The 15,093-nt window shown below is 40.2% G+C and overlaps 1 protein-coding gene across 1 annotated transcript in view; it reads right to left on the reverse strand.

Annotated features, from left to right (window-relative positions):
- The window catches only part of CACNA2D1 (calcium voltage-gated channel auxiliary subunit alpha2delta 1), a 555,905-nt gene that overhangs the window by 102,468 nt on the left and 438,344 nt on the right, over nt 1-15,093 (reverse strand). The window contains exon 12 of the mRNA XM_084811840.1: nt 13,741-13,851. Coding sequence (XP_084667966.1) covers nt 13,741-13,851 — 111 coding nt within the window. The remainder of the gene's footprint in view (nt 1-13,740; nt 13,852-15,093) is intronic.

A 15,093-nucleotide genomic window follows, 5' to 3' on the forward strand; every position in this document is an offset into this window, starting at 1 on the left:
GTGGGCCCCTTCCCTTGGTGAGTCACCAGCTGCTCTTTCTCCTCATCCTTTTCTTTATCATTGCTCCCACTTGCTTGCTTAACAGGCAGAAAGCCAGTGAACAAGTAGGAGTGGCATCCACTGTTCCTCCTCACCACCAGAGTGAGAGGCAGGTGAACAAAACGTTTATAGCCAATGGCTCCATCCCAGACCTTCACAGGTTGGTCAAAGGGTCTGAAGTAGGGATGTACGGACTGTGTAAAATCTGCTCTGCCTGTGTTTCACGCATTGTCAGGTGCCTTTTGTTCCATTGTCCGCCCGCAGACAGATGCGAATATATTTTTTTTGTCGTTTGGAAAAATACACAAATAATTATGTAAGTATTTACATAATTTACCTTAGTACGTAACATTTCATGTATTGTCCCCCATTCCATTCAATGTTTCCTAAGCAGAAACTTATGTATTTTCCTACAAATTTATATACGTAAATTTTGGGAAAGTAAAAAAAATCATCCGGAAGTCCACGGACTCAGAGCTGCCTGAGGGGGTTGCTCTGCAGCGGATTCCGCATGTCGGAAATTTAGAAATCCGAGCTCATGTTAGTCCATCTCAATTTCTCCAGCATCCCTAGTCTGAAGGGGGAACCTGCAGGCAATTAACTGAATACATGTAGACTCCTCCATGTGACTACGTTCCCAACATGTGACAGTCTGGAGGTGAAGCCAGCAAGAATGAAGATGTTGGGGGCACAGCCAGTGCACATGTCCCAGCTTCCCATGCCACGCATGCATGGAGAGTCACTTTTGAAAGGGACTAAAATGTTCTGAGAATCTGGAGTTCTGAAATGCCTATATTCCCAAAGGAAGATAAATAGAATCCCCAAAAGTAAACTCATAATTGCCTTTCAGTCTACTCTTCTGAGATTTTTGTATGTTTCTAGCACACACAAAAACAGCTTTCATTCCAACCCCAATATAATATACTCTTGAAATCAGAGTTCTCTTCCATACTACTTTCATTAATCCATGTGCACCAGCTCTAGTCTCAACCTCTTTGCAATACCTTTAAATCAATCACTGTTAATAATGCAACCAGCAATATTACCTGAACCAAAATAAAAGTATCAAATAGCCCTTGTCAAGTGCCAAATGAAAAAGAATGGAATGGTATTTTATAGAACAAATATGACAGGCAAAATTATTTTCCAACAGAAATATAACCAAACGTTTATTAGTTGCTTCCCCCTTCAAATTATTTCTGGCATATCAACTAATAATACACATGAGATGATTTTTTAAAAATGTTCTGTTGTGCTGACAAAGCACTGGCATCACACGATCATGTCAGCCAGTCCCAGTTAGTAACCTCGTAGCTCTATTTTGAACTAACCGAAGTTTCTGGATCATCTTCAAAGGTAGCCCACATACATACATCACATTGCAGTAATTTAACTGGAAAGTTAGCAGAGTGTGGATAATTGTCACCAGGCTATCTCTATCCAGATAGGATTGCAGCTGGTATATCAACCAAAGTTGATACAAGGCACTCCTGCCCACAGAGGCCACCTGGGGGTCCTGGAGGACCCCCAAGCTACACACCTGATCTTTCAGGGAGAGTGCAATTCCCTCCAGGATAGTTTGAACACCACTCAGCTGGGCAGATGAAGCACCTGCTAACAGTACCTCCATCTTGTCTGGATTAATCTTATGTTTGTTGCCCAACATCCAGTCCATTGTGCTGTTATTGCTAAGACACAGATTCAGGACGTTCACTGCCTCACTTGGGTTGGACAGGAAGGAGAGGCAGAGCTGGGTGCCATCAGCATATTGATGACACCTCAGCCTACAGCCCCAGATAACCTCTCCCAGCAGTTTCATACAGATGTTAAATAGCATGGTGGATAAAATTGAGCCCTGTGGAACCCCATGACATAAATACCATGGGATAGAGCAATAATCCCCTAGCACCACCTTCTGGAAATTACCATCAAAGTAGGAATGGAACTACTGTAAAACTACTGTTGAGACTACTGCCCCTAGTCTCAACCCAGACAGCTGATCCATACGGATACTATTGTCAATGGTACTGAAACATGCGGACAGAATTTTACCTTTTTCACACAACAGCCTGGTTTGGCCATAATGCAATGCCATAGTTTAGTGATGTGAACACGAGCCTACTTCTCTGCTCCCCTTTCCTCCTCTGGCACTGCCATGAGAACAGTAGAACCATCTGTCTTCTATTTTCAGCTGGTCGGGTGTTGTTGTTTTTTAATCCAAACTGGGAACTGGTTAGTTTTAACTATGGTTTACCCAAACAAGCCTGGATCAGAAACTATAGTTTAAACTAACCAGTTTGTCCTGGTTTGGGAGAAAACAACAAACTGTGACGATTTGAAAATAGACATGAATCTCCTTGCTGCTAGGCCAGAATAGGAGTGGGGAGGGGAGTGCACAAGGCCTGTTCACATGGCATTAAACTATGGTGTATTGTTATGTCCCAATATAGCCATTGTTTTCCATATTGATTTATGTATTTGTTACATTTGTATCAATGGCCATGTTCTATTGGCCTTGGATGACCTTCCGGGGACCTTGGGATTGCTCTGAAAGACACTTCAGTATATCATAGTGAGTATTCAAGAGAACTAAAATAATACAGTAAAAATGCTTAGTCACAAAACAAAGCCACCAAATAAGACAGCTCTTGGACAAAAGCCTCTCAAAATAAGCAAGGGTAATTACAAAATCAACTGCAAAACTTAGTAAATATTCCAGAGCACCCAAAATTTGAATTGTTACACCTCTTAATTGTGTTTTGAGGGTTTTAACCAATTGAATAAAGCCAGCTTCCCACATTATTTTTGATACCTAAATGGCAAACACACATGGATCCTAGCTCCCTCCAAGAGCCCATTAGCTTTGTAGAAATGCCTGTGTCCCTTTCTGTGAAAAACACAGCTTCCCACTCTATCATGCCATCAGACTCAGGCTTCTTCTTTGATGACAACCACCTTAGGTTTCCCTTGTGGTCAAATAATCTGAGCTAAGCAATTGAGATCTGCAAATTTGGCTCAAAGCATTTAAAATGTTTGTAAAAAATGCTATATCATCTCCGGGATTCAACCATCTTTCAGACTGCCACATATTCCCCATCCATACTAGCAAGCCAATTTCGGCTAATGGGGCTTTATAAAGAGGAAAGTTTAATCAATCTGTGTCATTCGCCAGATGCTATGACATTATATGCACAACAAGCCATTAATTAAATAAATGTATGCATGAGAAGCAGACAGGATAGGCAATTATTCTTACTAGTAAATGTGTTTCTGCAAAGTGATGGACAAATTAGGTGAATTTTAAATTAAATTACAGTGGCACAATTTTTGAGTGGCTCGCCTGACATTTTTCAAGCTGGTTGGCCTTCTTAATAATCAGTGACCTAGGATTTTATTGTAATTACTGTCTCTGACCAGTAACCTTTTGACAGTCATTGCCCCCCCACACACACACACATACCCCACCATACTACACTGACTCAACCCGACCATGCTCCAAGAGAAAGAGGAAACTCCTTATCCAACCAGGACTAGGGAGAAGGGCTACAGGGAAGGAAGATGGGGAAGAATTTCCTCACCATTTCAAACCCTACAGCAAACTCCATGATCAGAACCATGCAGACAAGCTGACCCAGGATGGACCAATTGACCCCAACCCTGATTCTCATTTAATGACATTAGCAGGTCTGAGGGGTGGAAACTCTGCAAAAGGTAATTAAAAAAAGCTTTTTTAGTTTTGACATTGCTGTACAGTGGTTTAGAATCCTGTAGCAGGAATTTGGATATGCAGGTTCTAATCTTGCCTTAACGGAACTTCCTCCCGTCCCCATTTTCTCTTTTTAGCTGCATACTTCTCTAAAATTAAACTAACGTTTCCAACAGAATTTAACACACTTAACGTATCATAACATTATATTTTGTATTTCAGAAAGGATGCCAGTGAGATACAATAACAATATACAAATTAGCTTAGCCTGACAAACCTAGGCCAGTTTACGCCTAAAGTTTGTGGCATTGTTGCTCCCATAAACTACTTCCTTGTCAAAATCTCTGATGTTGCATTCATTACATGTAAAATTATGATTACATGGGGTATCTGGATCAGACCGGTACTTCTGACAAGACCGATATACTTCCACTGAGCCCACTGACGCTGGTGTGGGAATTACTCAGGCTATCTTGGTGACCAATGCAATTACCGCTTGTACATGTCATGGATGCACCATGCAAACTGACGATGGGTAGCCATTTTGTAGTGGTAAACACCTTACAAAGGCAAAATGTAAACTGGGCTCTAAAGGGAAACAGACACTATTTTCAGAGAAACACACTGCTTGGGTCATGATGAATGGAAATGTCTCATGGAATCAAATACCTATTTTGCGACACACCTGTACAATTAGACTTGTGCTTCATGTTTAACAACTGGAAAAAATTCAAGAAATGTTATTATCACGAAGAATCATTGTAAGGAGGAATTCATTTTAAGTGGTATATAAAAATGATGACTAGAGATGTGGGTTACACTGGAGAGCACCTTGAGGTATCGAGTGTAGAAGGGAAGATTATCTAAACCAACCTTTCCCAGCTAACTGGTTCAGAGGGATCTGGCACTCTTGGGCCCTGATGGGCTTACTGCTCCAACGTCCCATTAGCAGGGGGAAGGGGCTAATGACAATAACAGTGCTTCCTCAGCACACCTTTGCCTGACTAGGTGAGAGGCCAAGGGAAAGCAGACTGCACTCACTATCTGTTCAGGGCCAGGTCAGGCAAGCCAAGACAGAAGCCACAGCAGAGCCTTTGATAGCATACCGCAGGAAGTGCTGGCTGGAGCATTCTCCCATATGGAGCTGTTGTCCCAGCCAAGGTCTGCAGACAACTGACTTAAAGGCTGGCACAGCCTGGCATTTTCGTGGCTCCACCCTGATGGATACTGACTGTAGTTCTTAAAGGGCTCATGTCTGTTTCTGCAGCCTCGTGCTCCTGCGTGTCTCAGGGACAGGAGGAGCTGCAGTAGAGTCATCCTAATCCTCAGAGTGAGATGGTGGGAGTTTTGCATCCTCAGGCCGGGATGGTATAGAAGAGGGCACTGAGAACTCCGACCTGGACAGAACTACAATTTCCATGCTGCATGGTTCCATGTCATGTCAGGAAGGGAGAAAGAGAGGTCTCAAAGAGAGGCCTCCAGTGAGACCTATTTATTGCTTCTTCTTTTCTGCTGCTGCTGCCAGGTAACTTCGGAGGAGAAGGAGGAGGTTCCAGAACAGGATTTAGAAATTCATGGGGGAGGCTTTTTGTTTCCAGTAACATCATCTGATACACTTGGGGGTTCAAATTTGGAAGTGTGCTCAGGGAAAAATGAACTTCCTCCTCCTCCTCTTCATCCTTCAAGTAGTCTGGCTTTCTGAGTTCAGTTTCACATTGAGCTGATGGGAGCTTGTCCACCAGAATTTACAATTGCAGTATCACTTAATTCAGTATGCTGCAAAATCACAGAGTTTAAAAACAGACGTTCTGTTGGAAATTGAGAGACACATGTTTAAATCTCATGTAGGAAAGCAGAAGAAGATGCTTGTTCATTTTAGATATGCTGGATTTTATTTGAATTTATTGAACTGTCACAATAATCTCTGAGCAGGTATTCTTGCAATATGAGTTAGACAAGAAGCAGATCACACCGAACCAGTAAAACCATAAAAGTTAATCAGATCTGTAGCCAGAACCCTATCATTGTTTATATCAGAAGTGTTTAATTAAGTCCCGTGTTTTCTACATGGTAGCTTATCGCTATTCATTAATTTTGCCAAGCCATGTATGAGGAATGATAGCAGAGAATGCTTATAGCATTCTGGAACCACGTGCAATCATTTCTACTAATAACAGTTATAAAAAGACACTGACACCGTATTCACAGAACCACTTTGCCAGAAAATCTGGTCTGGTTCTTATGCTGTCAGAACCATGTGATTGCCACTTCCCATGGTCAGTTGCTATGTTACTTGTCCTGGGAATAGATTATATAGCTGAGCGAACTACCCAGGTCAGCAGCTTCTCTTATGTAATTTTACTATTCTAACATTATTGGGCCAGCATAGGAGAAAACCACTGGGTGAGCAAGTAAGCTACTTCCATAATGTAAAGAGCAACTCTTATCACCACATTGCCCAAAGTCACAGTCGGTTGCACTGTGTAATGACCTGAACCAGCTTTCCTCAACTTGGTGCCCACCAGATGTTTTGGACTAAGATGGTGGGAGTTGTTATTCAACACATCTGGAGGGCACCGGCTTGGGGAAGGTTGACCTGGACTGTTCCACTGATATGCTAAGAGGATATCATATAGTGGAGAAGGGACTGAATTACTAGTCATCCTAGATGCATTCTGGCCGTATTGATTTATTTAGTCATTGTATTTATTTATATATTCTGCTCACACTGACAACAAAGGTCCACATAGTCAAAGCAATGGTATTCCCCATAGTAACTTATGGCTGCGAGAGCTGGGCCATAAGGAAGGCTGAGCAAAGGAAGATAGATGTGTTTGAACTGTGGTGTTGGAGGAAAATTCTGAGGGTGCCTTGGACTGCAAGAAGATCAAACCAGTCCATACTCCAGGAAATAAAGCCAGACTGCTCACTTGAGGGAATGATATTAAAGGCAAAACTGAAGTACTCTGGCCACATAATGAGAAGACAGGATACCCTGGAGAAGATGCTGATACTAGGGAAAGTGGATGGCAAAAGGAAGAGAGGCCGACCAAGGGCAAGATGGATGGATGATATTCTGGAGATGACGGACTCAGCCTTGGGGGAGCTAGGGGTGGCGATGGCTGACAGGAAGCTCTGGCGTGGGCTGGTCCATGAAGTCACGAAGAGTCGGAAGCGACTGAGCAAATAAACAACAAAAGTAAATATAAAATAATAAAAGCTTTAAAATGTCAATGGATGAAACAAACAGCAACAGAAAGCAAATATAACAGCAGCATCAAATCATGTTAAAAGCAGTAGAAAATAGGAATGTTTTGGGGGTTAAAAAGTTAACAAGGAGGGAGCCTACCGGGGGGAGCGGGGAAAGGCATTTCACAAGTGAGGTGCCAAGACTAAGGAAGCCCTATTCCTTGCCTGTCAATTAATTGTAAATAAGGCCGACCTGATTTATATTCTCAGAAGAAGAAGAAAAATGTGATGCTGATGAAAAATATGTTTTAGTCAAAAGTTTAATAGACTCCCAAAACGTCATGTTTTGTGTATATGGCCCTAATTAAGCTTCTGTTTATACCGCCTTTAAAAATGTTTTGTGGGAGGTGAAGTAATAAAAGGGTGTGATTTCAGTGGAGCAATTAATCCAGAAACAGAGGTTTGGTCTTCCTTCCTCTGTCTGATATAATGCTTATCCCTCCAAAAATATGTTGTCAGCAAAGATCAGAAACTGTACGGCTCATTTCTATGAGACAGATGAAATATCAAAATGACCCTAACTTATGTAGACCAGTAATTTAGTATTTGCCTAATATTTGCATTATTACTGATGTAAAGCCTTATGGAATCACTAAAGGAGCATCGAGGTCTGCACAGTGAACATTGGTCATCATCAGCATTGCATTAGTATGACAGTGAGCATGGCACTGTATTTGACAACCTAGCAAAATCTCCCAGAGCCCCCAGAAATGCTTTCATTTTCTACATGGCCTTCAGGTCACTTGGCAACATTCTGAGCAATGCAGCGCTGTCTTAACCAACCACTGTTGCAATAGGTTGGTAGTTAGTGTAGAGCCAAGACATAAGCACTGAAGAACAAAAAGCTTTCTACATACATTGTAACTAGAGACGGTGAATCTGTTAAGTTTCGTTCTGCTGAGTTCCTCATTTTTCTACTCTTAAGTTCCGTTTGTTCTGTCCTGTTTCTGTACTAGTTTGTGATTTTTTTAAAAGTCGGCATGAAAATGTACATGTATTTTTGTGGAGATTTTTCAAAATATATGCATTTTTCTACATACAAACATACATAGTTTTGGACGCACTTTTCTAAATACACAATTTTTTCCCCAAGAGGTTTCCCTACTATGATGTGCTTTTGTGCGCACTTTTCCCTATTCTATACATTTTGTGAAAATTTCCCCCTATTATATGTCTTTTTGTGTGTGCATTTTTAAATTTGTGAACTGTATTACAAAATTCAGAAAATGTCACTGAATCACTACAAGATGGTTTGTGCATAGGTTCAGGATGTACAAATCCAACAAATTTCTCATCCATCTCTAATTGTAACTCATTGTATCAGAAACTCTTGATAGGTCCACAATCTTTTAAAGATACCATATGTGGAGAAGGATGAATTCAGATATCTAATGTGCCATTTCAAGGCAAAAAAAAAAGAGCCAGCGCTTGTATTGTAGCTATTGGCATACTTGGATCAAGCAAATGTTTTCAGTAAACACCAGCCTGATTTTCACCTGGCTTGCTTGATGATGTTCACCTAGGAGTCACCTATGGATTTGTTTCCGAATCCTTTGTCATTCTTCTGGAACCTGCAGTGGCTTTTGACATCATACACAACACCAACTTGCTCAGCCATTTTACAGTTTCTGTTGGGAGCGCATGTCTGCTCCTTGCTATCTGATCATTCACGTAGTGCTGTACTGGAGGATTATTCCTCAGTCCCCTGGGATTTATTCTGTGGAATCCATGGAGTTGCTCACTCTTTTAACATCTCTATGAAACCATGGCAAGAGATCAACTGGAGATCTGGAATACAGTTTTAGCAATGTATAGATGAAACCCATCTGTGCTTTTCTTTTCATTTAATCAGATCCATGAGCAGCAATCTGAGACAGAATCCAGGCAAAATAGAGTTGATGCTGACCAGCAGCCCTAATCCTTTCTTTGGAAGATTAGGTTCTTGGGATGGAAGTGCGTTACAGTCCCATCTTGGTGCTGGATGGTTTCTGCGATTACGAACATGTACTGGAAAGGGCGTGGCCACTGTGGCATGTACTGATATTGCCCTCAAGGAAAGGGCTTTTAAGTTTTCAATATAAGCCCCCCTTTTAAAATTTGGCAGCTTTATTTATTTATTTAAAATGTTCTTAGGTCACCTAATACTATAACAGAACAAAAAAAAAGTCAATAAAATTAATAAATTCTAATGAATAATAAACAAAAAAACCATCCAAAGAAAATAATTGCAGGTATGATCCCATCAGGCGAAAACAGAACTCAAGAGAAAGCCAAAGAAAACAGATGGGTATATAAAGATGATGTCTGACGGACCATGGATGACAACTCATTACAGAGGTGTGGGGCCACTTTAGGAAAGGCCCTCTCCCTTGTATTCACCAACGTAACTGTGCTCAATGAGAAGGGCCTCCATTGCTGACCTTAAAGTGCAGGCAGGTAGATATGAGTGAAGGCCTTCAGCTAACTTGGATCCAACCATTTACAGCTTTAACTATCAAAATGAGCATTTTGAATTGGGCTGAGTACAGGTGTCACACGAGCCAACTGCTGAAATTTCCGAACCACCTTCAAAGGCAGCCATCAGAACTCTACATATCAGATCACAGCTGGCATACCAGCCTAGCTGGTAAAAGCACTGCTGGCAGCCACCACCACCTCAGCCTCCTCAGTTGAGGCCAAGTCCAGGAGAAGTCCCAGCTGTCACACTTTGTATTTCAGGGGGAATGGAACCCAATTTTTTTCAGAAAGGTTTAGGAATGCATTTGTGGACTGTTGATCTGGAAAACTTATTTATTTATTTATTTATTTATTTTCTATACCGCCCAATAGCCGAAGCTCTCTGGCCGAAAACTGTGAGACAAAGCGTTGTTGCTATTTCTCTGATCGTTAATTCATGGTTTGTTTGTTTGTTTGTTTAATGATTGCTGAGAGACAGTATACATATTTTAAATAAAACACAATAGTTAAAGTAGAAGCAAGCAGTACACTGGCAAATATCCATAGGTTTCTGCTCCCAAGCAAAAAACACATATTAGTTGTTGAGAAATTGAGAATAAGTATCCAGAACCGAAAGCAAGTTTGCTAGTATTGTTGTCAGGCCCATGAAACAAGTAGTGATTTCACAGTGCACTTAAACCAACTGCTACTTAAACCAATTGGTTTTAAGTGCACTTAAACCAACGGTGGCAAAGACCAATGATGCAGACCTGCATTAATCTAGTATAATTTTGAAGAGGAGTCATAATGTGCAGGTTATTCTAATATGTGATAAAATATGAATACAATAGTAAAATATGGATATAGTGTATTAACAATGATTAATTTGTGAAATCCACATACCTACATTTGCAGATAAGTGTCTTGAACATGCAGTGCCAACGTGTAGAGTAACGAAACCAAAATAATTAAATCTACAAATATAAAGGTTAATCTATCACACATATCTACTGTACAAAGGATTGAGGCTTTTTTCTCTTGATCTAAAACGTAAGCCTAGAAATGTTCCCGTTATCGTATTATCACATTTCTAAAGCAATTATGTCCATCCCACTTCGGTGCTCACTCTATACCTCCTAAACTAATGTTGTTTTCTAACAGATGAAAATACTGATGTTTTATGATGTTTTTATCTGATTATTGTTTTTATGCTTTGGACCTTTTGTAAATCACCTTGGTTGGTCTCAGAAAGGTGTTATAAAAATACAAGACAAGACAATACATAAAATAAAATATAACTAAAGCATACATATACCGGTTACTGAAAAATTAGTAACTATTAGTAAATTAGTAAAATTATCACTTGGGAAGTGGTAAGACACAAAGTATAGCATGATTTACTAATATGTCTCAAAAAATTTATTTGTGTAAGAAAAGTGAAACCTGGCATTCAGTGAAGAGATGCTACACCCATTAATCTGATTTAAATAGAATCCCCTCTCTCAAACTATATTCGTTTGGACATTCACAGAACAAGATGACATTCAATGAAGACACGCAAATAGTTTTCCTGCAAAAGGACAAGGGAAAACAAAAACAAATTTAAATTGCCATGTTTGTAGAACTGTATTTCACAGGGATTTCTGTGAATCTGGGCAAATTTCCATGGATGAATAAAAATACAAAAAATGAATGGGCATCGATGGATATAATTCCACAGAGCTGGTAAGGTTTAGTGATTATTTTTCTAATACAAACATTTACACAACAACACATACATAAATGTACATATGTATGTATACTCACCCACAAATATGTGGAGGGGCTATAGCTCAGTGGTAGGGCACATGCTTTGCATGCAGAATACCCCACGTCTAATCCCTGGCACTTTCAGGTAGGACTGCCTGAAACTATGGAGCCTGGCTACCAGCTCTCCAGTGACAATAATACTGGGCTAGATGGACTAATGATCTCACTCAGAATAAGGCAGCTTCCTATCTTCCAGGGTGTATATTTTGTGTATGTAAGTTGGCAGCCAACAGCCTGATCCTAAAATTGGTTGCACTAGTAACCAAGTGGTTAGAATAGATCATACAGATCACTGTAATGTAACATCACAATATTATGTTGTAGCACCATAGGGAGGTGTATCGGCACAGGTTTTTAGATGAGAATGAAATTCTGAATACCTGCAATGATGGATCTATGAGATTTCACTGACATTAAAAAGAGCTTCATGCTCAGGTAGGCAAAATGGAGGGAGAAAGTATGTATTAGCCAGGATCAAGAGTTATTGTTGAAGAAAAAGGAAACATACAGAATGTGATACAAAAGATGCAGAAGGAATACATGCTCAGGGCCAGTTCACAATTCCAGAAACAATCACAGACACGGGTCTATCCACCCTATTCTCACGGCTCCTGCATGCCTGTTAGTCATATGGAAGACATGCTCATGCAATTTAGCCCTACTTAGGATAACTATGCAAGAATGAAGTTGTGAACTTTCTTTATGCCATGAGTTCGTCCATTTACTATTCATTTTGACTGGAAGCAGTGGCTCTCCATGATCTCAGGTGGAGGTATTTTCCAAGTTCCTGAGATCCTATAACTGAAAATGCTGGAGGTTTAACCTGGGACCCTGTGAGTGCAAAACACATGCTCCTATCATTGAGCTGGGAGCCCTCCCCATACTGATATGGCCTCCACACGATCAGAAGATTGCAGGAGGAAGGGAGTGTATGCACCCTTGAACTCAATACATGATGATCGCTGCTGACAGTATTCACTGGCCCAAAGTTTCATTGCTATCCAGGAGTCATTCAGGAAGTTGTATGAGTCACGTACTTAGCTACTCAGTTACAATATCTAAGGGAAACAAGTACATCAGGACCAAGACTCACTGAAGGGTTTTGAAGAGACTCAGAGTGAATCCCGATGTGACAAAAACTGGAATAACTGGTAGGGATTTGATCCATCTATGAGGATATATTAGAACTGACATGCTAGATGTTTTGTAGGATTTATGAGCAAAACACGTATCCACTATTTGCTCTTCTAGTACATTTTCCCTTGGACTGCAATGTACAGATTGCTACGAGAATATGTAAATGTATAAAATATAAAAGCAACCCAAAACTTTACACACACACACACACACACACAGAATATTTTAATATATTTGTAATATATTGTAAAATACCAGGTGGCCCAAAAGTAGGTATACCATTGTTTAGAATGTTGATGGGAGGGGGAGAGAATGTGTGAGTAGAAGATGTGTGGGTGGAGTCAGAATGACAATTGGGAAGATTGAATGACAGGGAGTGACATTTAAATCAGTTAAGTGTAGAGAGTGAGGGGAGTGAGGCCCTTAAGTAGGTAAACTGTTGTTTAGTTGTTTAGGGTTTTTTTTTTACTGATATTGTGAATGATGGCAGCGAACTTGAGTCAAGAACAAAGAAAGTGGATTCTAAAGCAGTACTGGAAGACTGAAAATGCCGAGCGGGTGCGCACAGCGTGGCAAGAAGCATCTGATACTCCTCCACCAACTCGTCTGACAATTTATTGTCTCAGAGATAAATTTGAAGCAACAGGTGCAGTGACTAATGCACTGAAATCTGGATGTCTTAGGACGTCTATGACACAGGAAAATGGGGTGAGAGTTGCTCTGACATTTGTGAACAGTCTGAAAAAGTCAACACGACGTGTGTCTAAGCAGCTATCCATACCTAGAACGTCCTTGCAATGCTTAATGCATAAATTGAAATTGAAGCTGTACCATCCAAGACTGTTATATGGTCTTCTGGAGGATGACCCAGACTGTCGGTTGCAATTCTGTGAGATGATGCGTAATCAAATCTCTAACAAACCAGACCTTCTTGATAAGATCATCTGGTCAGATGAGGCTTCTTTCAAGTTGTCAGGTCACGTGAACAGGCATAACTGTGTGTATTGGGCAGATGAAAATCCTCATTTGACTATCACATCTCAACTGAACCAGCCAGGCATCACAGTGTGGGGTGCACTGTCCAGCGAAGGTGTTGTGGGACATGGTGTAGGAATGTTGCAACATCGATGGAATACATTTTGAGCACTTACGAGATTAAACAGTGTTAAAAAAATGTAAATGTAATAAACAGTGTAATAAAATGCAAATAAACGATACTGTATACCTACTTTTGGGCCACTCTGTATGTATTTAAATATATATGTTGTGTGTATGTGTGCATATTGGGGAAAAAAATAGTCATGCCCATAAAAAGAACTTTAGAGAATATCAAGCCATAAAGTGCTTCTAGAAGTTAACCTTACTTTTTTGTCCTTGTTGTATTTAGTGAATATCTCCTGCGCTTTTTCTTCACCACCATCAGTAAATAACATTATAATCTTGTTGCAGTTAGCTCTGAAGACACTGTGGCTGTACTGGAAGAGACAGAGGGGTACATTTTAGTTAAGGTTCATCAGACAAAACAAGTCAATATGCAGCATTGTAATGCAGCTTTCAAAAACATGTTTCTGTTATTTTGGAGGGGCCTTTTCATATGTTGCATTTCGCACATAGCTAGGTACTGATGGATGTTCCCCCATGTAAAAGGAATTAGGAACTTCATCCTCCTATGAATCTTCCTATGGTTTCTAGATTCATTGTCCAATATTTCTGGCAACAGCAGAAGGACAAGTTGCTTTGAGATTCTCCTCCATATAGTGTTGACTTTCTTATTGTGTACATTGGTTTCCACATGCAAGCCTATATATGACACAGCACATTTTGCAAGCCTAATAGGAAAATTGCTTATTTCAAGACCAGCAAAGTAGACTGCACTGAAACCTGACCCAGAAAAAAACAACAACATAATAAAAATCCTGAAATCCACCACAATGGAACAGTCAGGAGAGCAAAAACAGCTCCAATCCTCATCCTGTAGTCAGAGATAGGCAATCAGGTGCCTTCCAGATGTTTTTATCTACAGCTCCCATAATTCCTTACAACTGGTCATGCTGGCTGGGGCTGATGCCTAAAAGTTATTGTCCAAAACACCTGGAAGGCACAAAGTTCTCTACTCCTGACTTAGATATTGTTTTTATCCACATACTATAGCGGGTGCCAGAGTGCTGGACATGGACCGGACATCCAATTCAAATCCCTATCCAGTCATGGAGCAGAGTGTGTAATTCTGGCCCACTCACTAGCTCTCAGCCTAACCTTACCACACAGGGATGCTGTGAGGATAAGAAGTGAGGGGTGGGGGTGCCACCCTAACTTCACGAAAGAAGGTCAGGAAAGTAAAGTATGTAATAAATAAAACTGTATGCCTTATCCTTATTGATTAACCAACAAACACCGAAACTGCTATTATTTTACAGTTCTACAAAAGTATCTGAAGTCTGCTATCAATATTTTGAAATTCAATGTTTTATTTACTGATATTAAGTTTATTGAATATCAGAGTGTCAACTTCTATCTCCAGTTATTTAAGATTCTCCATCTAAGTATTACTTTACCAAATAAAGGTAAATAAACACACACCAAACAGTTATATTAATAATGCTAGTGCTATGATTTTGATTCAGAAATAAAACATTCATGCAGAAATAAAAAATGCATGGAGGTTCCAACATGTAATATATTGCTTTGGAGGCCTGGTAAAAGAGAAGAAAGAAAAA

This window comes from Heloderma suspectum, chromosome 7, assembly GCF_057233095.1.
Source record: "Heloderma suspectum isolate Gila_16-S chromosome 7, 16-S_ref, whole genome shotgun sequence".
Classification (NCBI taxonomy): domain Eukaryota; kingdom Metazoa; phylum Chordata; class Lepidosauria; order Squamata; family Helodermatidae; genus Heloderma; species Heloderma suspectum.